General features: G+C 35.1%; 1 protein-coding gene across 5 annotated transcripts in view; it reads left to right on the top strand.

The window, feature by feature from the left end:
* The window catches only part of SPATA5 (spermatogenesis associated 5), a 370,905-nt gene that overhangs the window by 290,865 nt on the left and 53,783 nt on the right, over positions 1 to 26,257 (top strand). For 3 of the 5 annotated variants that reach the window (XM_047856894.1, XM_047856888.1, XM_047856889.1), the window contains one exon: positions 5,294 to 5,458. In XM_047856894.1, coding sequence (XP_047712850.1) covers positions 5,294 to 5,458 — 165 coding nt within the window. Of the gene's footprint in view, positions 1 to 5,293; positions 5,459 to 26,257 lie in introns of those variants that run through there. The other 2 variants (XR_007151708.1, XM_047856892.1) reach the window with 2 other exon arrangements.

The following is a 26,257-nucleotide window of genomic DNA, read 5'->3' as shown; positions in this document are numbered from 1 at the left end:
TGGAGAAATACTAAGTGAAATACAGTATGTGAAAATGCTTTATAGATTCTTCAGGGCTGCATAAACATTAAGTTTGGAGTTTTAGCTCATACATTGAGGTTTATGATCCATGTCAAGTTAATTTTTGAATATGGTGCCAGGTAAGGATCAATGTTGATTTTTAAAATATGAGTATCTAGTTGTTGGAGCATTATTAGTTTTAATGCTTTCCTTTCCTAGTTGAATGCCTTAAAGATAGAAACCATTATAGAATCCCTTATTTTATTCCATTGATCTATATTTCTGTCCTCTGGACCTTGTCACACTATCTTGTTTTTTTTTTAGCATTGTAAGTAGTATAAGTCCTTGAGCTTTTTTCTTTTTTAACTTGGCTTTCATCATTCTCAGTCATTTGCATTTCCATATAAATATTATAATATTTGTCAGGTTGTTTTTTAAACCCTTGTGAAATTTTGATTGGAATTGCATTGAGTCTATAGATAAATTGGAAAAGAATGAATATCTTAATAATATTGAGCCTTCTAATTCATGAAAATGGTGTATCTATATAGGCCTTTAATTTTTCTTACTATAGTGATATCGTTTTTCAGTGAAGTGTTTTTTTGTTAATTTTATTTCTGTCTTTTATTTTTTGTGCTTTTTATGTATTCTCATAAAGTGGATTTTTAAAACTTCATATTCTATTAGCTTATTGCTTAATATATAAAAATACAAATTTTATAATAAACTTGTATTCTGTAATCTTGCTAGTAGTTTTATTCCTTAGTATTTCTACATAAACAATCATGTCATCTGCAAATGAAGATAGTTTGCCTTTGCCCATTCCAAGTTCTATATTTCCTTTTTCCCCCTCCAGTTTTTGTCTTTTGCCTTTTGTCTTTGTAATAAAGACTAGTACCTCTGTTATATTTATCAGTACAAGTGGTGACTTTTTGCCTTTTCTTGATCTTAGGTAGAAAGCACTCAAGATTTCAACATTAATTGTATTAGCTGCAGGTTTTTCTAGATACTACCTACCATACTGAAGTCCTCCTCTATTACTAATTTGCTGAAGGTTTTTCAACATGAGCGGATCTTGAATTTTGTCAAAACTTTTTTGTACGTATTAAAATGATCATGTGAATTTTCTCCTGTATTCTGTTTTTGTGGTGAATTATACCAACTGGATTTTGAGTGTTAAACTAAACTTGCATTCCTGAAATAACTCTTGGTTAAGATGATTTATCCATTTTTCATATTGTGAGATTCTATTTGATAATATTTTTTAAGGATTTTTGAGTCTGTCTTCATGAGGCTCATTAATCTGTAATTTTCATTTTTTGTGATATCTTTGTTAGGTTTGGAGTTAGTGTTATGTTGACCTTCTAAAACAACTTGAGAAATGTTCGTTATTCTGAAGTGGTTGTGCAATCTTGTTTCTTCTTTGGCAGAATTCAGAAGTGAAACCATCTAGACCAGAATGTTTTTGGTGTGAAAGTTAGTCATAATAAATTCAATTTTTAATTAATTCAGTTCCATTAAAAAAATAAATATAGGGCCATTATGATTTTTATTTCATTTTTTGTCCATTTTGATAACTAGATTTTTTAAGGAACTTATTTTTTATCAAAATTGTTTATTTATTGTCCTAAAGCTATTGATAATATTCTTATTATTCTTTTTGCTATCTGTAGGATATGTAGTGATAACCTCTCTTCCATTTCTGATGTTGGTGATTTGTTCTCTCTTTTATCCTTGTGCAATCTAGTTAGAATTCAATAAGATTTTTAAAATCTTTACAGAGAACCACGCTTGACTTTGAATTTCCTCTATTGTTTGTTTCCTATTTCATTGATTTCTACTCTTTATTATTTCTAGCTTGTACTTACTCTTGAACCTTTAGGTCATTTATTTTAGACTTCTTTCCTACCATCAGCATTTAAAGTTATAAATGTGTCTCTAAGCACTACTTTATCTTGATGTTATATTTGCATTATCATTCGACTTGAAACATTTCTAATTTCCTCATAATTTCTTCTTTGACCTATGGTTTACTTAGAAGGGTGTTGTTTAATTTTTCATGTGTTTGAGGTTTTCCTCTCTTGTTATTCCTTTCTAATTTACTCTTCTTAGAACTACTTTGTATGATTTCAGTCATTTTGAATTTGTTGATTTTTGTTTTATGGCTCATCATATGAGCTATCTTGGTGAATATATCAAGTGTACTTAAAAAATATGTATTCTGCTGTTGTTGGGTAAAGTAGCCCATAAATAAATATCAGGTTGCAATGATTGATAGCCTTGTTCAGATTCTCTGTATCTTTACTGATTTGTTTTTTAGTTCTATAATTGCTAATAGAAGAGTGTTAAAATCTCATATTGTGATTGTGGAGTTACCTTTTTTATCTCTTTAATCCTATCAATTTTTGCTTTTTATTATTTTGAGGCTCCATTATTAGGAACATACATGTCCAGAACTATAAAAGTTCTGAGACTTTACCCTGTTTAAAAGCTAACAAATCAGCCTTCCACAATTTCATGGTAGCTTGGCAAAAGATATGGGATTCTTGGGTTAGAGATAGAGGTCAGTTCCTTACTCACAGAATATCATGGTGTGTGTGTGTGTATGCATGTGCTGGTTCTCTAAGAACTAATTTCCACAGAGCCAACCACATAAGGTTTTAATGTTTGTATTTTCCATAGTGTTTTATGTATGATCACAGCTACATTTTCAGGGGTTTTATTTTATTTTATTATTATTTTTTTAATTAAAAGATGTTTATGTTTGACTTCCTGTCTTCCTTAGTTTCTACATTTACTTCTATCACACATTTTTTCTGGATATTTCATTCAAAAGTACACATGTAGAAATTGCTGTGTTTCACTATTTATAAGTGAGTGTCTCTTAAATCTTCAAGAAATCCCATTTCTGATATGTCAGCCAAAAGAGTGAATTTTTTTAGAGGTGGAAGGCATGTACAGTTTTGTGGTGTTTCATTTCCAATGCTCTTCATTTCTTCCTGAAGATTCAATTTTCCATCTTATGTCATTTCCATTAAACCTGAAGAACATCGTTTAGTGTTTTCTGTAGTGCAGTTCTGATGGAACCAAATTTTCTTAAATTTATTTTGTTTGAAAATGACTTAATTTTTCCTTCGTTCTTAAAGAATATTTTCAGGGCACCTGGGTGACTCAGTCATTTGAGCGGCAGTCAGACTCTTGATTTGGTTCAGGTCATGATCCCAGGGTCGTGGGATCAAGGCCCAAATTGGTCTCTGGGCTGAGTGTGGAGTCTGCTTAAGTTTACCTCTCTCTCTCATAAAGGCCCTATCCCCCACTTGCATTCTCTCTCTCTGAAAAAAAAAAAAGAAAAAGAAGATTTTCACTGGGACTAGAATTCTAAGATGACATTTTTATTCTTTCAGCACTTTATTTTTTTTTAATTTTTTTTAGTGTTTATTTAGTTTTGAGAGAGAGAGAGCATGAGCAGAGGGGCAGAGTGAGAGAGAGACACAGAAACTGAAGCAGGCTTCAAGCTCCGAGCTATCAGCACAGAGCCCTACACAAGGGCTTGAACTCACAAACTGTGAGATCATGACCTGAGCTGAAGTCTGACATTTAACTGACTAAGCTACCCAGGTGCCCCTCATTCAGCACTATAAAGATATTGTTCTGCTGGTTTCTGCCCTTCATTGTTTTGATTGAGAGTCACTGGTGATTCAAATTATTGTTCTCCATATTCAGTCTGGCAGCTTTCAAGATTTTGTCTTTTGTTTCCAGCAGTTTGCTATGATACGTGTAGGTGTGGCTTTCTTTGTATTTATTTTATTTGAGATTCACTGAGCTTCTTGATTGTGTAAATTTGTTTACCAATTGGAGGAAATTTGGCTCTTTTTTCTTCAGATATTTTTTCTGCCCCATCTTCTCTTTCCTTTCCTTCTGGTATTATAGTAACACATATTAGACCTTTTGATATTGTCCCATGAGTGGTCTTTTAATGTAAATCTTACCAATTCACCTTCTACTTAAAACTTTCCAATGACTTCTCATGAAAAGTAGAATACAGGGGCGCCTGGGTGGCGCAGTCGGTTAAGCGTCCAACTTCAGCCAGGTCACGATCTCGCGGTCCGTGAGTTCGAGCCCCGCGTCGGGCTCTGGGCTGATGGCTCAGAGCCTGGAGCCTGTTTCTGATTCTGTGTCTCCCTCTCTCTCTGCCCCTCCTCTGTTCGTGCTCTGTCTCTCTCTGTCCCAAAAATAAATAAACATTGAAAAAAAAATTTAAAAAAAAAGAAAAGTAGAATACAATCCATACTCTTTACTATGTCTTTTAAGGTCTTATGATCTGCCTATGACTATCTTTCTGACCTCATTTCCTACCTCTTTTTTCCTTATTCACTCTATCACATTGATTTTTTTTTCTTTCCCTGGAACATACCAGTCATTCTTGCTTTTGCACTTGATGTTCCATTTACCTTGCATGCCCTTCCCCTAGATATTTCAAAGGCTGACTCCTTTGGATATCAACATAAGTTACCTCCTCAGAGAGGCTTTCTCTCACTATCCCAACTAAAAGCTGCCCCAACTCCTTAACACACACACACACCCACACACATTTTAGACCTGTATCTGTTTTAGTAACTTTATTGGGATAGAATAAATATAAAATTCACCCACTTAAAGTACACAGTTCAGTGGCTCTTAGTATATCCACAAATACATGCAGCCATCACCACAATCAATTTTAGACATATCTATCTTATTCATGCTATTTTCTAGTACCAAGAACAATGTCTAGTGTATAGTGCATGCTCGGTAAGGTTTTCTGAATACATAAATTCATTAGCTCTAAGATAATTTAGGCCTTAGCCTCCAGTAAAATATGAGGGAAGTTCATTTGACTACTTTCAGCTCTAGAAGTATTCTTTTATTAGAGCTGCGCTATTTTAAGGGCTCTCTAAAACAACCCATATTTTAAGAGATATTGCAGGAAATTCCAAAAAAAAAAAGTCTTTTGATACAATGAATGCAAGTCATATTACACACTTCCCTAAAAGAGAATAGCCATCTTTTATTGACCTGACAGTTGCTGAGGAGCAGAAAGCCTCTCAGAAGTATTGCTCTGCTACTTTCAAAAGTACTCTGAACATGATTTATTTGTTTGAATCTTTAAAATAGGTTATAGCATCTCTAGTACTTGTTTCATGTACTAATTATGAGTAATAGTGGGTTATTCATGAGATTCTAGATATCCACCTTTCATGTGGAATGTCAGTTCTGAGCTTGGTTTTTCTGCATTGTCTCATCCTCTTTACAGGCTTTGATGCGGCCTGGAAGAATTGATAGAATCATCTATGTGCCGTTACCAGATGCAGCAACAAGAAGGGAAATATTTAACCTGCAGTTTCATTCTATGCCAGTCGGTAATGACGTTGATCTGGCTGAACTCATCCTCCAAACTGATACATATTCAGGAGCAGAGGTAAGACAGTTCTTCTCAAAATACCTTGGTGGCAGGAAAACAGTGGGTTGGGGTCATTAGCAAAAAGACTGCTTGATGCCAAAAATAGCCATATGTTAAGAAATCTTAAAACAGGAAATGCACTACATGACAGGTAATCACTAAATTAAATTTCATTTTACCTGGCCTGTATTATATCTCAGTTGTTTTTACCTGGCTTCTGTTGCTTCTCAAAATGTAGTCTTCAGAGAATTAACATGATACAGTGGAGAGAACACTGGGCGAGAAGTTTCTTCTTTCTGGTTTCTTGATACACCAGCTTCCAATCATTCACACACTTCTCTGGATTTTGATTTCTTAATCTATCAAATGGAAATGATACACAGCTTTACATATTTTCTTATAGAGAGCATAAAAATGAAATTAGGATATCATGCAAGTTTTAGGAAGTAAAAGATTTGGCAGAAATTGTATGTATTATTACCATCTTTTAACATCTTGGAAAATTATGTCATTCTACTTGTATATTAACAAAGATTCTCTCATAAAAACTGTAAAAGGGACAATCTACCCTTAGTTGTGAAAGTATACTCTCAATAGGAACAGCAAGACCTCTGTGAAAATATGAAAATTTTAAGTATGGCAGATAAACACTTTTTTTTTTCTCCTTAGCAACTTTTTAGTTAGGCCATTTTTATTTACAAAATAAAATTCTACTAAGATAATTGTGCATCTTTTCTGCATACATTTCTTAAGGAAAGGACAGACTATAGTCCTCAAAATAGAAATATCTTCTGAATACCACTGATAAGGATTTGTACTGGGAAATTAATGTTTTTTAGTAAGAAATGGTAGATTCTTTTTATTCTGAGTTATTCAATAGACTGAGACTCTACATTCTATCTGCTTACTATTGTTTGTAATCTTTCTTCTGTATATACCAAAGAGATTCATACATAACAGATCATTAGTGGTACTCAGAGAGTATTGTAGATAAATTTACATGCAAAATTGGACTGAGTCTATCATGCAGTCATAGCTAATTACAACAACCAAAATAAATCCAAAATCTCCTCACTGTTTTGTCTCAACTATGAACTATGTATATTTAATTTTCCCCCTGTAGAGAGGGGAAATTTTCACTAGAGGTTAAAAAAAACAAAATCCATGTAGAAAGTACTTCGAGAGGCAGTTGAAGTACATTCCTACCTGAAAAAATAATCCTTATGAGCATCTTTTGGGCACGACTGTCCATTAAGTTAAAATGAACATCTAGTTGCTGTTAACTGACTGCTCAGGTATTTCTAGAATTCAGTTTTTGATGTGAGACCAAGGGTAGCATCATATATATATATATATATATATATATATATATATATATATATATGTCACTTTACAGGAAACAGCAAAGGGAAGAAACCATAAATCTTTCACTTGAGCTGAGGGAAGTGGAAGAGCAGTTAGCAAGGTATAAATGTGCCTTTCTCACTTTGGAGTAATTCATGGTAGTAACATAGAGATGAAAAACAAAAATCAAAGCCAATGAGGTTCATCTGGCTAAAAGGAAAAAACTCAGGAATTACTGTACCAGCTTGCTAGTTCTTATGTAGTGCATGCCTTATTGAATCTATAATATAAGCACATTCATTTCTCATTAATTTTTTCTCATTAATTTTTATATCAGATCTTCTAATAATAGTCACAGGAAAAGTCGCAGAAAATTCTGTGCCTCGTTGAATGACATTTTGGTCCCATAATGTTGAGGTGGGAGATGTATATCCCGCTATGGTTCTAATTGTAATCCATATATTATTACAACTTCATAGGAATTTTGTTCAGAGCTGTATCTTAGTAGTTCTGGAATTTTCAGTTTGAGCAAGACAGATTTATTTCATATTGTTTGTTTTGGCTTTGTTTTTTGGTTTTTGGTTTTTGGTTTGGTTTTGGTTTTGGTTTGTTTTTTTTTTTTTTTTTTTTTGGTCTGATTTTTTTAGGCAGTTCACACAGGTGCTGTGTGAAGGTATTGTTTGAAGAGAACAATTATGTTCTTAAAAGTCTTAAAATTAATAAATAGGAAATTTAAGACTGATAACATTTAGCTTCAAATAAAATATAAGTTCCCATCTTTCCCCCCACCTCTTTCCATCAGAATGAAAATGATGCTGCAATATTGAAAGCTAAAATTCATTTTGATTTTTGATTTTTTAGCAGTAAGACCAATTCAAGCTGGAAACTCAGTCACCTGACTCCTACAGACCCAGTGCTTTACCACTGATATAACTAACTTATTTCTTCCTCAGGCCAGGGCCATAGCCTTCAGCACAGAATCTAATACATAGTACGTATTTATCAAACATTTAATGAACAGAAGAAGAAAAGAGATTTTAAAGATTGTATTTAGGAAAAATAAACTTCCCTTTGTTATTTACCATAAGGAGAGCCCTCTAACTTTGTAGCAATACACACTGCTACAGGCACAGCTACTTTTTCAGATTTAGAGTGTGTCTCATTGGCCACTCTTGGTATCAAATGAAAATGGTGATAAATTGTCTTCATAAGAGAATAGTATCATCAATATTATATAGTTGGTATATTATGTGTATTATATATTAATTTTAAACTGTATATTATTAGCTATATATACAAGAATTTGGCCAGGTGAGCCAGAGATGAGGAATTTGCTCACACCATTGTCTATCTTTTAGAAACATAAGATGTTTAACTGTGGTGAGTGTTTTGTTGTTGTTGTTGTTGTTGTTGTTGTTGTTGTTGTTGTTTTAATTAAAAAGCTGTTGTTGAGAAGGGTGCCTGTCTGCCTCAGTCAGTAGAGCATGTGACTCTTGATCTCGGTCTTGTGAGTTCAAGCCCCACCTTGGGCATTGAGCTTACTTTAAAGAAATAAATAAATGACAACCCATAAAAGTCTATAGAGGGTGATTGTAGATTATATGGGTACTTTTAACAACTGGGATGGAAGGAAGTTACTTTTTTAAAATGTTTTCTTTTCACCTGGTGGTTTATTTTGCCCAGTCGTGTTGTTTCTTAAAAGCTTACACAGGCACAGTGTTTCAAATGGCTTCTCATACCTTTCTGAGTTACTCCATTTTCCCTCCCTGGAGAGGGTATACAGAGAACTGAAACATTTCTTTAATTCTCAGAAGAGTCCCAACAGTAAGTTTGTTGCCAGCTGGAAGGGGAATAGGGTCACTAGGGAACAGCCTTTACAGAGAGGCTGAAGCAGGTAGCATCCTTCAGCCATCCTGTGCCTTCTACTCCCTGGTGGCCAAAACCTCATTGTCTTTGGCTTCTTGGCTGTAGCTTCCAGTTAATGGAAAAACATGTTGCCATTTAAAAGCAGATGGGAATTCAGTTCAGGAGGAAATAATAAGTCTTTTTTGGTTATAGCTATTGTTTTCTTCTGCTTTGATTTTTGTTTTTTAAGTTATTTGTAGCAGATTCCACTTCATTTTTTCATTTGTCTTTTATCCAGTTAGTTACTTTAGGAAAACTTTTATCTTACCCAACCAACAGGAAATCAACAATCAAAAATATATGCACATGAAAGGCATAACTGGGCCCATTACCCATGTGCCATGTGCCTGGGAACGGAGGTGACGAGTAAGATATGTAATTTCCTCTCTGTGTAGGAATTTGCTGACATAGGCCGACAACTAGTATCTGTAAAATTTGAGTTGAATGTTTACTTGCTTTTGGATGTTAATTTCCTTTTAGTGATTATCTCATAAAGTGAAATTGATAATATGTCTAAGAGCCAGGTATCAGTTATACATTTTATAAATAATATAGGCAATTCTAACATTTATTTCATATATTAAGATTTGAGGATTCAACTTCCAAGAGAGGCAGTAAAGGGAAAACAAAAAAGAATTTCAGTGTTGCATTGGAGTAGACTTTTAATACAATAGTAGTCTTTTTATTTCAGGATAGTTACAGACAAGTTATTCAACCTCTTAGAACCTTAGTTTTCTCATTTTTAAAATGTCTAGGTGACTGAAGTTGGGTTTTTTAAAATTTTTTAAATACTTTTATTTATTTTTGAGAGAGAGAGGCAGACAGAGAACAAGCAGGGGAGGGGCAGAGAGAGGGAGACACAAAATCTGAAGCAGGCTCCAGGCTCTGAGCTGTCAGCACAGAGTCCAGCGTGGGGCTCGAACCATGAACTGCGAGATCATGACCTGAGCTGAAGTCCAATACCTAACCGACTGAGCCACCCAGGCACCCTGTTTTCTTTTATTTTTTTTTTTTTAATGTTTATTTATTTTTGAGAGAGAGAGAGAGAGAGAGAGAGAGAGAGAGAGAGAGAGAAACAGAGTATGAGCAGGGGAGGGGCAGAGAGAAATGGAGACACAGAATCTGAAGCAGTCTCCAGACTGAGCTGTCAGCACAGAGCCTGACGTGGAGCTCGGACTCATGAGCTGTGGGATCATGACCTGAGCTGAAGTCAGACACTCAACTGACTGAGCCACCCAGGCGCTCCAATGACTGAAATTGTTTTGAGGGTTAAATGAGGTAACAAATATAAAAGCACCAAAAAGCAATGTGTGACACATAAAGAGTGCTTCATAAATGTTACTTCCCTTCATTCTTTCTTCCTCTTATCTGTTCACTATTTATATTTACCACTGAAGTTTTAGATGATATTGCTATAAGATGGTAATGTTTTGCATTCCCTCAGTAACCATATAATATATCTGAAAGCTAAATAATAAATGAGTTGCTTCTTGTTCTTTTCTTCAAAATATAACATATGCTTAGTATGGTAATTTTAGGGTAATCTTATCAACCTACCACTAGAAAGTCTTCTTAAAGCAATTTGTTAGAGTTAAATACATTCCACACTAAGTTTTTAAAAAGCTTTAACTCCATATAAATTTAGTCTCTTTATCCTTGTTTGACTAAAATGATTACCTTGCCCTGGATTTTGTTTTGTAGTCTTTGCCCTTCTGGGTCTAATAGCTCAAGGTCTTCATGCCAACTTGACATTAAAAAATTACCTCCCAGTGTAACTCATTTATTCAAGAAGGCTCTAGTCACCATGCTGAAGCTATTATAGCTAATAAAGGGAGAACCGTAAATTAATTTACTGTCTTGTTGATTAACATTCCTTCTGACATTGTCTCTCTTTTCTCCAACACAGTGAAAACAGAAAAAACAATTATAGCTATTTAGGATGTCTGTACTCTTCCTACATGAAGTCTCTTGTGACAATTTTTCCCAAACTAAAAATCAGGATCAATGTGTTCGAATGTGGCATAGATTGACTCTATCTAACAATACCTCTGAGATAGTGATAAACAAACACCTGTTAGCCAGTCTCAGGCTCTCTGGTTAGTATTGTTAGAGAGCAGCTTGGCAGGACTGTTCCTGTCCCTAGAGTAAAGCAGAGTACCACAGTACTTAGCAACCTCCTGTACACTGTAACCTACTTGTCCTACCTAATCAGAAACTGCCCTATGAAAACATACTGCTACAACCAACTGGTCTACTGCTCTTAAGATCCTTGTTATCTCTCTACCCCTTCATGTGCATTTACCTTAAAATTCTGTACCCCAGAGTTTCAAAATACTCTTTTTTACATAACCTACTGAAATCACTGCTTTGTTATGAAAACACCCCAGCACAAGTGACTTGTCTTTTTTAATTCTTTTACACTGATTTCAGTTTCCCTTGTTTAGCTCTTTGCACATTTTCCCCCGTAGTTATTTTAATATGAGCAGCCCCATCATCTCCCCCAAATAAACTAAGATGCTCTATAGCAGAAACCGGGTTTTTTTTTTTTACTTCTTAGACTATCTCCAGTGTCTCATAGTCAGTGGATGTTAATGTTGGATGAATCATAAATTTATGTGTTAATCTGTCATTTCACCAACAAAAAAAAAATGTCAGTTTTAACATTCACTTAAAGTGGAATTTTCTAGTTTTGAATGTACTTTTGTACACATTATCTATTTGAGAATCTTAACCATATGGGAATAGTGCTATAACAAGAGAACTAGACCCAAGCAAAAACAGTGGTTTGTCTGAAGTCCCACAGCAAATAAGTGACAAACCCAGGACCAGAAACCAAATCTTTCAGCTCCTCCTAAAAGACTCTTCATGATTTCTCCATTCCTCTGAGTCATCTAAAGAGTCTTTGAAAGTGTTTCACTATTCCCTTTGACATATCTGAATCTTTGGTAAAGGCTTGCCTGCTTTTATGAACAGTGAGTTAGTGAACTAAACAGCAGATATGAAACATCTTTATGTTTTTATATGTACTTATCTTATATGTGATTATTTTTAGTTACCTTGTTGTCATCCTCCCAAATAAGTATAAGCTACTTGAAGTTATATTTTCATCTATTCATTTACCATATTTTTCAGATATTGAGAATAAGGCCTGCAGTTTTGAAGGAAAAACATATAAACAACTAAGTTCCATATAATGTATTCATGTGGCACGATCTAATGATGTGCAGAATACTTTGGGAGAAAGAACAGTGTGTGACTCACACTAGCTGGGATTGAACGAAGGGATAGTCGATCTGAGTGTTAATGGGTGAATAGGAGTTCCATAAGTAGAGTTCCATAAGCTTGGAAGAGAGCATTCCTACCTGATAGAAAGGCAGAGATGCACAAAAGAACACAATGTGGGCACCTGAGTGGCTCCATTGGCTGAGTATCTTACTCTTGATCTCAGCTCAGGTCTTGATCTCAAGGTCATGAGTTCAAGCCCCACATTGGGCTCTGTGCTGGGTGTGAAGCCTATTTAAAAAAGAAAAGAACATGGATTGTTCTAGATTTGGTTAAAGGTTGAAATATGACCAGAAGAAAGAGTCTGCCTATAGAAGTAGTAGGTGATAAAGCAAGAAAAGTAGGTAAGACAATGTGAAGGACCTTGAATATCATCCAAACTTGGCTTTTCTCCTTTAAGCATTGGAGAACCATTGAAAAAGTTAGTAAGAAATGTTGTCATCAAATTTGTGCTATCAAAAGATTGGTGGCATTTTGTGTCAAAGCCACCATTAAGTAGCCTACCCAAGCGCTAAGTGAGTTAAAAAAATATGCTCCTTGGTCCTACCTGGTGACAGCTACTTGCCAGATCAAAAGGCTTGTCAAGCAGAACATGAGCTTTCATAAAGTCCATATTTCAGTCCTTATTTACCCCCTCTCCCCCAAGCTGGGCATCCTTGTATGGACACAACGTTCACATCTTTACAAAGCTGTCTCATTTTTGGCTTATCCACTTTTAAATATCCCTCAGAGTGCCCAACACAGTAATTCATATAAAGTTCATATGTAGTCATTGAATAAAGAAATTTAGATTTTTACAGCCCAAGTAGATAAACTATTTTCTGTGACTTTAAGATTTGCCTCATAAACCCTTGGACGAACATATTTTGTGAATGGGATAAATTATGAGAATTTGTTATTTATTATCCATTATGGAGGGAGATGGGAATATTAAAGATGTCTTTATGCAGTGTCTTTTTTGGGTGCGAGAGTGATCTGGCTGCAACATCTGTCACCCCATTGATTGTTAGGGTTTATTCAGCTGATCTGGCTGGCTAGACTGGTGTCCTCTTCCTCCCTCATGGCTCCACGTGCATACCTCCCAAAGCTATGTGTACAGTTGAAGAGGACCATTTTTTGATGGAGGGTGTACAAGTAGCTGCACTGCCCTGCCAGAACATCCAGACAGGCTCTCAAGTACCATTTGTAGGAGAACATAGGGTAGTCTTAAGATTCGACACACATCCAAATGAGGTCTGCCTTGCTTTAGAACAACAACAAAGATGTCTTTTGTGCAGCGTTAAACCAGCCATGAGGTGCAGCACCTGGTATGAATGGCCAAAGTGTTGAAAGTAAGGTGTGTTATGTCTTCTGAGCCGTCTTATCACATATAATACTAAATATAAGCTCCTAGGGCCAGCACCTTATCTCCACAGCACTTTTCGGTTGCTAAAATGTGCCTACTCTTGCAAATGAATTGATAGAATCTCTAGAGCAAAAATCAGCATATACTGAAAGCAGATAGTCAGACTGTAACTTTTAAGGCAGCCCACTACACCCCTATTCTTCCCCGTTCCCCACAATTTTACAATCTACATACTTACAGAAGAAGTTCGGTAAAAGCCAAGATCTAGACTTTAATCCTATTTTGGCCATGTATTACACTATTGGTTTGGCTAAATCAGTTATCGTCTCTAGAACTCAGTTTTCATATTTTAACAGGGGAGGTGGGAATATGGTCTCTGTGATTCTTTCTTGTGTTAAAAATCTATGTGGTTATATACCTGTCATAGATTAAATTAATTGTATAAGGAATCACTTAGGGATTGGATTTCTAGGGATATATAACGTGGTTTTGTTTCCTTTACAATGCTTCTAGAAACCTGGGATCTTAGGGTCTTAGTCAATGTCTCTAAATATTTGCTACTGTGGCCTAGAGATTCTAATCATAGCACCAGAGGAAGAGGAACATTGAAAGAGTGACAGTGCATAGAATTCAGAATTTAATAAAATTCTCCTTAGCAATTTTCCACTGAATGAAAATGAAAGTTTTATCTGCTCAGAGATGCCCAGTGATTTTGTGTGTGTGTGTGTGTGTGTGTGTGTGTGTGTGTGTGTGTGTGTGTTTCTGGAGGCATTATGATAAAAAGTGTTGTAAAATGGAAATAAACACCAGCTCACTTTTTCCCTAAACTCTTTGTTATGAAAGTAAGTGTAAGTTACAAAGTTATAATGTTCATTTTAATGTGCAGTTTTTAAAATGTCCAGTGTTTGGAGATATAAACATCCTCTGTATCTGTAAACTTTAGCTTCTACTCAAATTGGCAATACAAGAACCTTAATTCAGCTTACCTGAAGGCTATTTTATATTTTAGATAAGATGTTTACACCGAAGCAAATCATTTTCCAGAACACCTTGTGCTGCAATACCTGTATTACTGACTCCTTGCCAGATGTTTAAAGCTGCTGTCAGCTTACAAGAAGCATTAGTCAGAAAGGAAATGGACATAGAATGAGAGCCTGGCTAGCAACAAACTTAATAGAGCATTTTATAACCAAATACTGAAACTTCTTTATAAGGAAGCAGTATATCAAGGCAACCAATTTGTCAAGACCTTATGATCTAGTCCTCAAACATCGGCCCAGGCTGAATCTGTAGCTATGAAGAATTACGCAAGCCAACAGTAGTGCTGATTTAAGCATTTTAATGTTCTGCTTTGTTTTTCCTTTTCCAGATCCTTAGTTTCTATTAACAAATGTTGGCTCCCTAGAATTTTTGCACATTTAATCTATGCTTCTTCATTTTCAGAAGAATTATAAAATTTAAGGGTTCTACGAACTTGAGAGGAACACAATTTTAAAAAGTTGTATAAAGCGTGCTATTAATTCTATTTTATAGATTCTGATAGAGTTGGATATTTTTGCTTGGTTATTTGAGGTGATAGAAGGTTAATTTCTAATAATTTGATTCTATATATGAAAAGAATGCCAAAAACATATGTGAAAACTGTTTTTCAAGAATATTTTAAACTAGGGGCGCCTGGGTGGCTCAGTTGGTTAAGCATCCGACTTTGGCTCAGGTCATGATCTCACGGTCTGTGAGTTCGAGCCCCGCGTCAGGCTCTGTGCTGACAGCTCGGAGCCTGGAGCCTGTTTCAGATTCTGTGTCTCCCTCTCTCTCTGCCCCTCCCCTGTTCACGCTCTGTCTCTCTCTGTCTCAAAAATAAATAAACGTTAAAAAAAAAATTTTTTTTTAAAAAAGAATATTTTAAACTATGCAAAATTGCATTTTAGTTTAGCAAATGGCTTATGGAATGAGAAAGATCTAAATCCAAATGCCTAATATTTCCTACCTTGTGATCAGTTTCCCTATATGTAAATAAGGTTAAGAAAAATCTCTATTTCATAGATCTATTGTCCAGAATAGATGAAATTCCTGTAAGGTACTTATCCTTGTCAGTAACAGCAAGTGCCCAATAAGTCATTTTCATTATATTTTTTTTAAATCAGCAAACTCAATCTAAGTGATGTTTAACATAAAAAAATCCACAATCTGCTTATTTTTTATATTTCATTGCCTTAGATTTTATGAGCACTCATAATGAGTGTTTCATATGTATGTCATATTTTTAGTCTTAATAGTGTGTTCTTTAAACTCAAATTATGTTTCGTTGTTACATGCAGTATTTATTTCAGCTAGTTTATATTTATAAACATTGTTATCCCTATTTTTATTTTTTCTTGTTAAAGATGTATACTGTTTTTTACTCTCAAGTGTGTAAAGCTAATGTTTCCTTACAAACTGCTTACATAATATCCCTGTATCAGCATATTCTTCAAGGTAATCCTAGTTACTAGTATACAACTTAATTCTAACTTTTTTTAACATAAATTTTGTTGGTTGAAAAAAGTGAACCTAGCAACTTCAGAAAGTTGAGGGTTTCTGTTTCTACTAGAATAATCACTTAGGAAATAAGCATTCCTAATTACTGTGCCCTTGGTTAGGTTTAAACCCAGGTATTTAGGTAAATCCCAGAAAGCTAACACTAATGACAAAAGCACTACATGTCATTTGCTGTATGATGGTGACATAAGGATGTTCTCATTCTTCATCCCCAAATGGCAATTTCTGAGCTCTCAAAGGTGTCATTCTATTAAAATGCTACTTAAACTATCTAAAATGGTTGTTCAGAGTTGCAGTGCAGTCATTATATTGTTCTTAAATATATATAACCTTCACCATGTTTTGGAAATTTAAAAACAGAATCTAACCTTTCCTTAAACTAGAAAGAAAAGTAGCCTTATTGAGATCTTCAGAGCTCTCTTTTTTTGTTTAATCTATGTTTTCAACCTCCAAATATTATTGCTGGAGTTCTTTAACAATAATTACCTTTCTTTTTGCTATTAAAATCTGGAAAATTGAGGGGCGCCTGGGTGGTGCAGTCGGTTAAGCGTCCGACTTCAGCCAGGTCACGATCTCGCGGTCCGTGAGTTCGAGCCCCGCGTCAGGCTCTGGGCTGATGGCTCAGAGCCTGGAGCGTGTTTCCGATTCTGTGTCTCCCTCTCTCTCTGCCCCTCCCCCGTTCATGCTCTGTCTCTCTCTGTCCCAAAAATAAATAAATGTTGAAAAAAAAATTTATTAAAAAAAATCTGGAAAATTGATTTTTTTTTTTGCTTTTATATTTTAGGAAGGTTTCCTTATTCAAGACATTATGTGTAATGCACATGCTGTATTTACCATTGTGGAAGTTTCAAATTATAAACTAATTATTTTCTCTTTTTCTTCAGAATTAAAAAAAAATTCACTTAAACTGTTTTTGGCATTAGAACAAGACATTCTTTCAGTAGTAGCAAAAGTAGCCCCTTGGCATATTTTTTTATTCACTTCAAAAGAATCCTTAAGGAGTGGTTTTATATTTAAAACCAAGAATTTTATTTAGTTTGCCTAGCATTAACTTCTTGCCAGAATCCTTAAAAATATAAAAGGTCAAACAAATACTCTCAGATATAAAAATAGTAGTCCCCCAGCATTTCGTATTTTGTTGTTGTTGTTGTTGTTGTGTGCCCTAAGCCTATACTAGAACTGGAGATTGGGGTGGGGAATCATTTAATTCTAAAAGTTGTCAATGCAAAATGAAATTTCTTGTTATACCACTGAGTTGGTCATAATTGACATGAAATATTCACACATGCACAGGTTCACAAAAGCTGGTCTGATGGTTCATTAATGGCTTCCTTATAGTTTAATGAAAGACACTTATGCTGTGACTTCATCTGTCATTCATTTATGAAATTAGTATTGTACATCTGCTTTGTGCCACACATCAAAAACCTCCTGCCATGGCTGGTCCACTTTAATTTTAAACCCTATGGGATATTTTCATGGATACATTAATACCTTCAGTGCTTTAATTAATCCATTAAAAAATTTTTTAATGTTTATTTATTTTTGAGAGAGAGGGAGAGAGACAGAAAGAGTGCGAGCAGGAGTGGTGCAGAGAGTGGAGACAGAATCCAAGCAGGCACCAGACTCTGAGCTGTCAGCACAGAGCCCGACACATAGCTGGAACTGATGGGCCGTGAGATCATGACCTGAGCGTTGGACACTTAACTGACTGAGTCACCCAAACACCCCTAAATTATGCATTTTTAAAAAAATATTTGTTTACAAAATTTTGGAGAATTATGTAAAGTGAGTTACATTAATATTTTCATTCATTTTGTACTTGTACATACAACTAAAAAGCAATAATTGAATTTTAGGGACATAATAAAATAACTCAAGTAAGGACAAGACTTGGTTGCTATTATACATTTTAAATTATGTAAAAATTAAAACACATTGAAGTTCAACTTTAACATGACCTAGCTTAGTATAAAATTTGGTTTAATGTGGACATAACTTGGATCCTACCCCAAGTGGTTTTTTGCAGTTAGTACCAAGAGACCTCATAATAATAATTTTTCCATAATAATATAGCATAAAATAGTATATAACTATGTTCTGTATTATTTTGAATTATTTTTGATATTCAAGTAGTGATGCATCCTAAGAACCTCCAAGGGGCCTAAACATAACTGCATAGGTATTTAAAGAATCAGTTGACCTGCTGCCTGAACCACCTTCATCTGTAAAGCTGTTTAAATATAGCTCTCTGTATAAATTGAGCATGTTCTGTAAGCTAACCATTCATGAAGATAGTATATTCTCTTCTTTGATAGCCAATACTTTTGGTGATCAAGGTATAATTCATGTTTATAGTCATATAATAGACAAAATGTAGAATAAAGCAAAAGAGAATATTGCTACCATTTTATGTGCTTCACGGGGAAAGCCACAGCCTTGGAGGGCGGCGGGGGGGGGGGGAGATGTCAGTGTCTAATAAGTTTCAAGCTTTCTTTCCTTTTTTCCTAATGGTAATTGCTTATAATTTTTAAGTAGTCTGCAATGGACTGAATTTTGTTTCCACAAAATTCCTATGTTGAAGCCGTACCCTTGATGTGATTATATTTATAGGTAGAGCTCATAAGGAGGTAATTACGATTAAATAAATTCATAAATTCATAATAAATTCATATGTGGGACCCTAATAAGACCTCCTGTATGCACAAAAGAAAGGCCATGTGAAAATACAATGAGAAGGTGGCTGTCTGCAAGATAGGAAGAGAGCCCTCACCAGGAATTGACCATAGGGGCACCTGACCTCAGATGTTTAGCCTCCAGATGTGATAGTAAATAAATTTCTATGCTTCCATCACCCAGTCTTCAGTATTTTGTTATTGCAGCCTGAGCAGGCTGAGTCCATTATAGTTTGCATCTTTATAGCACTGGTTATGTTATATTTTGAGGTTCTTTCTTTGTAACTAATGAAGATTATTTCTGTTAATTTATAGTCATTAATTTCAGCCTTAATTGTCTTTGAGAATCAGATGATTATAGGCAGTTCCTAGTTTACCAAAAATTTACAGTAAGTTGCCTTTTGAGAATTCAGAATATACTTATTTCTAGAAGCAGTGCTTCTAGAATGGATAGTTTCCCATGGTAGTCCCCCAAAATATATTTCACCACTAGTATAACTAATCTGAAAGTTGCAAACAAGTTGTAGCTCCCAGAGCAGAACATGCATTATTAAAGCCAACCAAAGGAAAAAAGATTTTATTTTCTTGTTCAGGCACAGAGTGAGTTCCGTGGAAGATTAGATTAGACAAAGTTTGTCTTCACTTTTCACCCTTCACCTTCCAAGTTTTCTGTAGCACCCCCCCACCCCGCCCCAGCCCATATCCTCTAGACCTGCTTTTCTAAGTGCTTTTTTTTGACAGTCCCAATCAATGGTCTCAGAAAAACATCTGACTGAATCAAATCAAATCATCAGTCAGTATTACTACAAGGGCATCTGCATTTTTAAAAATTTTTCTCTCCCAAATAAACCTCTAACTGGTTACTTTTCCAGTTGTATAAAAACAAGTGAATAAAAAAGAATTCCAGAGTATTCGACTGTGCTTTCTGTAGCTTTTCTTGTTCTTAACTCTTGCTTTCCCCCTTCTGCTGACTTTCAAGATAGTTGAAGGGCTCAAGTTTCCTTGTAAAAAAGGTTTATTCCACACTAACAATTTTTACATTAAAAAGCATTCAATGAACATAAATAAAAGTGTTTACAGTTTGTTGAAAGGACTTCCCAATCCTTTCTATTGTATGCAATTACATTTTTACATGGTTATAATCAAATTGCATAATACATTTTATTGACTCTATGGTATTAGTCTAACTCATCCTAAACACTGCTATTATATTTTACTGAGCCTTATTAGGGGACTTTCAGGAAGAAGTTAAAAGGAAGATAATGGTAATAGAAGATACTGTGGTAAGTGATTTTATACTTGGGAAATCCTTATATTTTAGAGGATAGTTTAAAACATTGTCTCTGAAAGCATTAGAGTTCTTTGGAGTTATTTCAGGACTAGAATAGAAGCACAGAAGGGAAAGGATCTTAGAGCCCCTCACCCAGGCTTCAGTTGGGGGAGCTTAATTTTAATCTGTAAGATTTTGTTTGGTGACAAGGATTTGTTCCTAAAAGAATTTTGGTTTGAAGGCCCCAGTTTAAGATGAAATTCATAGTTTAAAATGCAGAAAATTCAGTTTTCCACACAAGCACCAAAAAGACAGCTGAGATAAAGAATAAAATTAATAACCAATTCCTGCCCTTTGTAAGAAGCTTTCTTTATTAAACATTTTTATGTAAAATTTTTGGAAATATATTAGATGTAGAAGTTATCAATTAAAGAACTTCTAAAGAGAGGCACCTGGGTGGCTCAGTCGGTTAAGCGACCAACTTCGTTCTGCTCAGGTCATGATTTTGCAGTTCATGAGTTCGAGCCCCTCATTGGGCTCTGTGCTGACAACTCAGAGCCTGGAGCCTGCTTTGGATTCTGTTTCCTTCTCTCCCTGCCCCTCCCCTGCTCATTCTCTCCCTCTCTCTCTGTCTCTCAAAAATAAAACATTAAATTTTTTTTCAATGTTTTATTTTTATTTTTGAGAGACAGAGACAGAGTGTGAGCAGGGGAGGGGCAGAGAGAGAGTGAGACACAGACTCTGAAAGCAGGCTCTAGGCTCTGAGCTGTCAGCACAGAGCCTGATGTGGGGCTGGAACTCAGGAACTGTGAGATCATGACCTGAGCCGAAGTCAGATGTTTAACTGACTGAGCCATCCAGGCACACGTAAATAAAGCATTTTTAAAAATTTTTAAAAAAAAGAACTTCTAAAGAAGATATATTATAAATATTTCATCACCAATCCTTCAGCATGACCCCTAAAACTAGACTATATATGCTTCACACCATATTTCTGTAGTATTTGTGTACAAATTCTGAAAAGTAGTATTTTCTATTGTCAAAAGATCAATTTTTTTTTCTTTTTCAGTGATGCAAGTTATATATGGGAATCTCCTCTCCAAACATTTATCTCACTAGAGAAATTAGGAATGTTTCTCCTACCATACTAAAAGATATGCTTTGAATAGCTAGAATTATCTCATAAATGTCATTTTTAATAATATGTATATGTTTTATTAATAGATTTTAGTTTTGAGCAATTTGGGGCTTACAGAAAAATAAGTGGAAGGGGAGCCTGGGTGGTCCAGTCGGTTACGCATCCAACTCTTGATTTCAGCTCCAGTCATGATCTCACATCCTCCTTGGGATTCTCTCTCTCTCTCTCCCTCGCTCTCTTTCTGCCCCCTCCCACATGTGTGTGCTCTCCCTCACTCTTTCTCTAAAATAAGAAAAAAGAAAAAGAAGTGGAAGATACAGAGTTCTTATTTACCCTCTCATCTCCTCCTCCCAGTTTCCCTTATTATTAATCTCTTGCACTACTGTGATATGTTTGCTAAAATTGTTGAGCCAATATTGATATATGTATATTTTAATGTTTTATTTATTGTTGAGAGAGAGAAAGAGAGAGTGAATAGAGGAGGGGCAAAGAGAGAAGGAGACACAGAATCCAAAGAAGGCTCCAGTCTCTGAGCTGTCAGCACAGAGCCTGACACAGGGCTTGAACTCCTGAACCGTGAGATCATGACTTGAGCTGAAGTTGGATGCTTAACTGAGCCACCCAGGCACCCCAATATATTATTAACTAAAGTCCACAGTTTACGTTATGGTTCACTCTTGATGGTGCACTTTCTATGGATTTTGACAAATGTGTAATGACATTTGTATACAAGAGTACTATATCATATAGAATAATTTCACTTTCCTAAAAGTCCCCTGTGGTTCTGTATTCATCCCTACCTCCCTCATCCCAAACCCCTGATATTTTTACTGTCTACATAGGTTAGCCTTTTCCAGAGTAAAATATTATTGGAATCTTTCACATGTTTCCTTCATGTCTTTTTGTGGTTTGATAGCTTATTTCTTTTTACTATTGAATAATACTTCATTGTCTGCGTGTACTGTAGTTTGTTTATCCATTCACCTACTGAAGAACATCTTGGTTGCTTACAAATTTGGGTGATAAAGCTTCTATAACCATTATGTGCAAGTTTTTTTATGGATTTAAGATTTTATTTTATTTTTTTAATTGTTTTTAAGTTTATTTCTTATTTTGAGAGAGAGTGAATGGGCGAGGGGCAGAAAGAGAGGGAGAGAAAGACTTCCAGGCAGGCTATGCACTGTCAGCACAGCACCCAATGCGAGGCTCAAACTCACAAACTGTGAGTTCATGACCTGAGCTGAAACCAAGAGTCGGATGAGTGAGCCACCCAGGTGCCCCTGGACTTAAGATTTTAACCCTTTGGGGTAAATACATAGGAGTGTGATTGCTGGATCATATGGTAAGAATATGTTTACTTTTATAAGAAACTGACAAACTGTCTTCCAATGTGGCTGTTCTATTTGCATTTTCACCAACAGTGAGTGAAAGTTCTTATTGCTACATATCCTCATCAGCATTTGATATTGTCAGTATCTTAGATCGTAGGCATTCTAATACGTGTATAATGGTATCTCATTGTTAATTTGCAGTTCCTTAATGACATGATATTTAGCATATTTTCATACGCTTATTTGCTGTCTGTATATCTTCTTTGGTAAACTGTCTATTCAGATCTTTTGCCCATTTTTTAATTAGGTCATTTGTTTTCTTATCTGAATTTTAAGAGTTCTTTGTATATTTTAGATGTCACTCGTTTATTACATTGTTTTCTAAAAATTTTCTCCTAGTCTGTGGCTTATGTTTTCACTCCAATATCTTTCATAGAGCAGAAATTTAAAAACAAATTTCTTAATGTTTATTTATTTTTGAGAGAGAGACAGAGCATGAATGGGGGAGGGGCAGAGAGAGAGAGGGAAACACAGAATCCGAAGTAGGCCTCAGGCTCTGAGCTGTCAGCACAGAGCCCAACACAGGTCTCAAAATCCCAAACTATAAGATCATGACCTGAGCTGAAGTCAGATGCTTAACCAACTAAGCCACCCAGGCGCCCCAGAAATTTTTAATTTCAATGAATTACTAATTTTTTCTTTCAAAATATATTTAGTAAGGGATTAAATGTATTATTTCTAGAAAAAGAGATCTATTTGGAATCAGTTTATGCTTTGTAAATGTTTATGGATAAAAAAATCACCATATTTGCTCACTGGTTTATTTTTGTCCTCATTTTATAGCTGTGGTGATTTATAACTTTTAATGGCAAGGGAGAATTATTCCCTCAAAGAACTGTTAACCATGAAGAAAACCATTCTCTTTTCTTTTGAACATTATGCTACTGTATTTGAGTCAGATATTCTGCCTGCATGAATAGAAAAACATTCTCCTTAGAAACTGGGACTCCCTACTCAATGGGAGTAGTTTTAACTTGGGCACATGCAGTATTTATATGTAGATCACACACTACACAATGGCAGTACTATACAGTCGTGTTTCAAAACACAGAGGTGTACTAGGAGATGATAGATGAGGAGAGGGACATTTTAATTTTTTTTTTTCAACGTTTATTTATTTTTGGGACAGAGAGAGACAGAGCTTGAACGGGGGAGGGGCAGAGAGAGAGGGAGACACAGAATCGGAAACAGGCTCCAGGCTCTGAGCCATCAGCCCAGAGCCCGACGCGGGGCTCGAACTCACTCACCGAGATCGTGACCTGGCTGAAGTCGGACGCTTAACCGACTGCGCCACCCAGGCGCCCCTAGGAGAGGGACATTTTAAATGAGGAAGTACATTATAGAAAGAAGTTTTTATATTTTTTAAGATTTCTGTGATACAAAAACCTTGTCACATCACATATTGGTAGTGATGTAATAAAGTCTCATTCTCTAAGTTCTGCTAAGTCACTTTATGACCTCAAACAAGTCTTACTTTCTTTGTATTTCTGTATCTTTATGCTGAAGGAAATAATTCCTGAGAGCCTATCTTTACATATCTTTATGACTCTTACTTTGCACTATACTACCTGTTATTTTCAAAGAGTATTAGATCTAATGTTAGGGGAAATTGTCTATAAAAAATACAAATATTGCCCACATTATAAAATAGTAAGAGAGAAATTTAAAGCAAGAAATTTTGTTCCACATACGGTATTTTCTAATTTTTTAATCTCATTCAAAATTAATTGAGGATTTTTAAATGATAACAAGCTGACACGGCTTTTGGACATGCATCTATTTGGAATATATCCCAGTAGGTACAGAGCAGCAAAACACTGTCATTCTTTGGTAATTCTATTCATATTAGAAAAGCTTAAAGCATAACATTTATAGACTACAATTCTTTCTGCTTGCCCCTATGAAGAAAGCAGAGGGAAGGCAGATATAAAAACTGAGGAACCATTACTAAACGGCATCCAAGTTACATAGAAATAGTGCCCTAAAATTTTGGGATTCTTTAGGCTTAATGTTTTTATGTCCTACTTTGTTCTTTATCTGATTTTAACTAGAATAATATTCTTAATATTTTTGTTATTAGGACTCAAGTTCACCTAGCAGTTATATGCAGTGGGTCAACTGCCACCTCTTATGGAACCCTAAGTTACTGTCTCAGTAAACCAAGGGCAGATTTGTATCAGCAGTACTCCTATACCTGGCTATCTGAAATATTTTCCAGTATCTTAATAAGAATTTACATTGCTCCTCTTTAAACAATGTGTGTTTTAAATTCTGAATCTTCCAAGTAAGCTAAATCACTAAAAAAATTCTAGAAGAGATTCATAAGTCATCAAAATGACAAAAAAATTCAAAAATCTGTACATAAAACTTTATAGTTTGTGAGGGAAGTTTAGAACTTCAGACACGCGCTTTAGACTTTGAAGACAGTGTCCATCTTTAGACTTGCTCATCTCTCAATATGAAATTCTGCCCCATTACTAATTAATTTATACTGAGCCCACCAAAACCCATATTTCCCCCCAAAATTTTTTCCCAGGCTAATAGTATCTTTCTTGTGAAAATACCTGGGACTAGGAAGGAAAAAAGCAGCAGAGGAGCAGAGTCTGCTGAGAATAACTCCAAAGATGTGGAGTGACAGGGTGTGTGGTTGATTCACTTTCTCTTCCTGTTTCAGTAACCGACACATCTTTTATGACCCTCGTTGGTAAAATTTTTCTGTAGGTGAACTGTATAATTAATATGAGATTAAAAAGGAATGAAATTAGATGAATGAACATTAGTTGAGACCATACTCTTAAGGAAGAAAGGACTTGTAAAGATAAAGATTTGAAATAGTCATTTTATTTAAAAAAAAATGAATTAGTATGAAAATGAAAATTGCTTTTTTTAAAATTGTCTCAGATAAAGTCAAATGCTAATCTGAAGATTTCTGTTTCTAAATGAGTATCAGTGGATCCCTTTATTCAGCAATCTCTTTTTGGTGACACAATAAAAAAAATACCTTAACAAAATACTATATACTAAAGTACTACAGAGCAATCTAAGATAATTTTTTGTGTTACATTGACTTAGCTTTACGTGTATTTTGTGGAGTGTTCTGTTACCACAGCACATGTATGCATGTTTAGATCCACCCAGGTCATAAACAGATGATAGAAATTAAAACTTCAAATTTAGCTGAAACCAAATTATCGTTCATATCTTGCAAGTTTCCCAAAAATTAACAAAGCTACCTTATAGGAGTCATAGAGTAAACTAGTGCCTTTTATTACATTGCTAAAAATGCCCATAGAATAGGTCAGGCCCTGCATGTTACAACAACTCCGGAGAATGAAAGCCTGGCAGGAGAACTAAATATACAGTTACATGTTGAGTGGCAATAACAGACAAGCTATCATTTGGAATTTAATATAGACAATAAACATTCACCTTTGCTTTTTCTACTCTCTCCTGCTTTCCTTTTTTTCAGCTTTATTGATGTATAATTGACAACATTGTAAGATATTTAAAGTGTACAGGATGATGGTTTGATATATATTGTGAGGCTCCCTCTTCAAGTTAATTAACATATCCATCACCTCCCATATTTACTTTTTTTGTGTATATGTGCAAAAATTTAGCTTCTACTCTCTTAGCAAATTTCAGTTATACAGTAGTGTCATCAACTCTAGTCATCATGTTTTATATACATTAGATCCTCAGAACTTTTATAAATCTTCTGAAAATTTGTACCCTTTTACTAACTTCTTTTGATTTCTCAAATTCTCCATTCCTAGGCAACCACTTTTCTACTCTCTGTTTCTGAATTCAACTTACGTTTTATTTATTATATTTTTTTATTAGGCTCCACATATAAGTGATACCATGCCATATCTGTCTTTGGCATATTTCACTTAGATTAATGCCCTCTATGTTCACCGATGATGTTG

Source organism: Prionailurus viverrinus, chromosome B1 (assembly GCF_022837055.1).
Source record: "Prionailurus viverrinus isolate Anna chromosome B1, UM_Priviv_1.0, whole genome shotgun sequence".
Taxonomy (NCBI): Eukaryota; Metazoa; Chordata; class Mammalia; order Carnivora; family Felidae; genus Prionailurus; species Prionailurus viverrinus.
The sequence above is the reverse complement of the archived record's forward strand: the minus strand, read 5'-3'. Positions and strand labels throughout refer to the sequence as shown.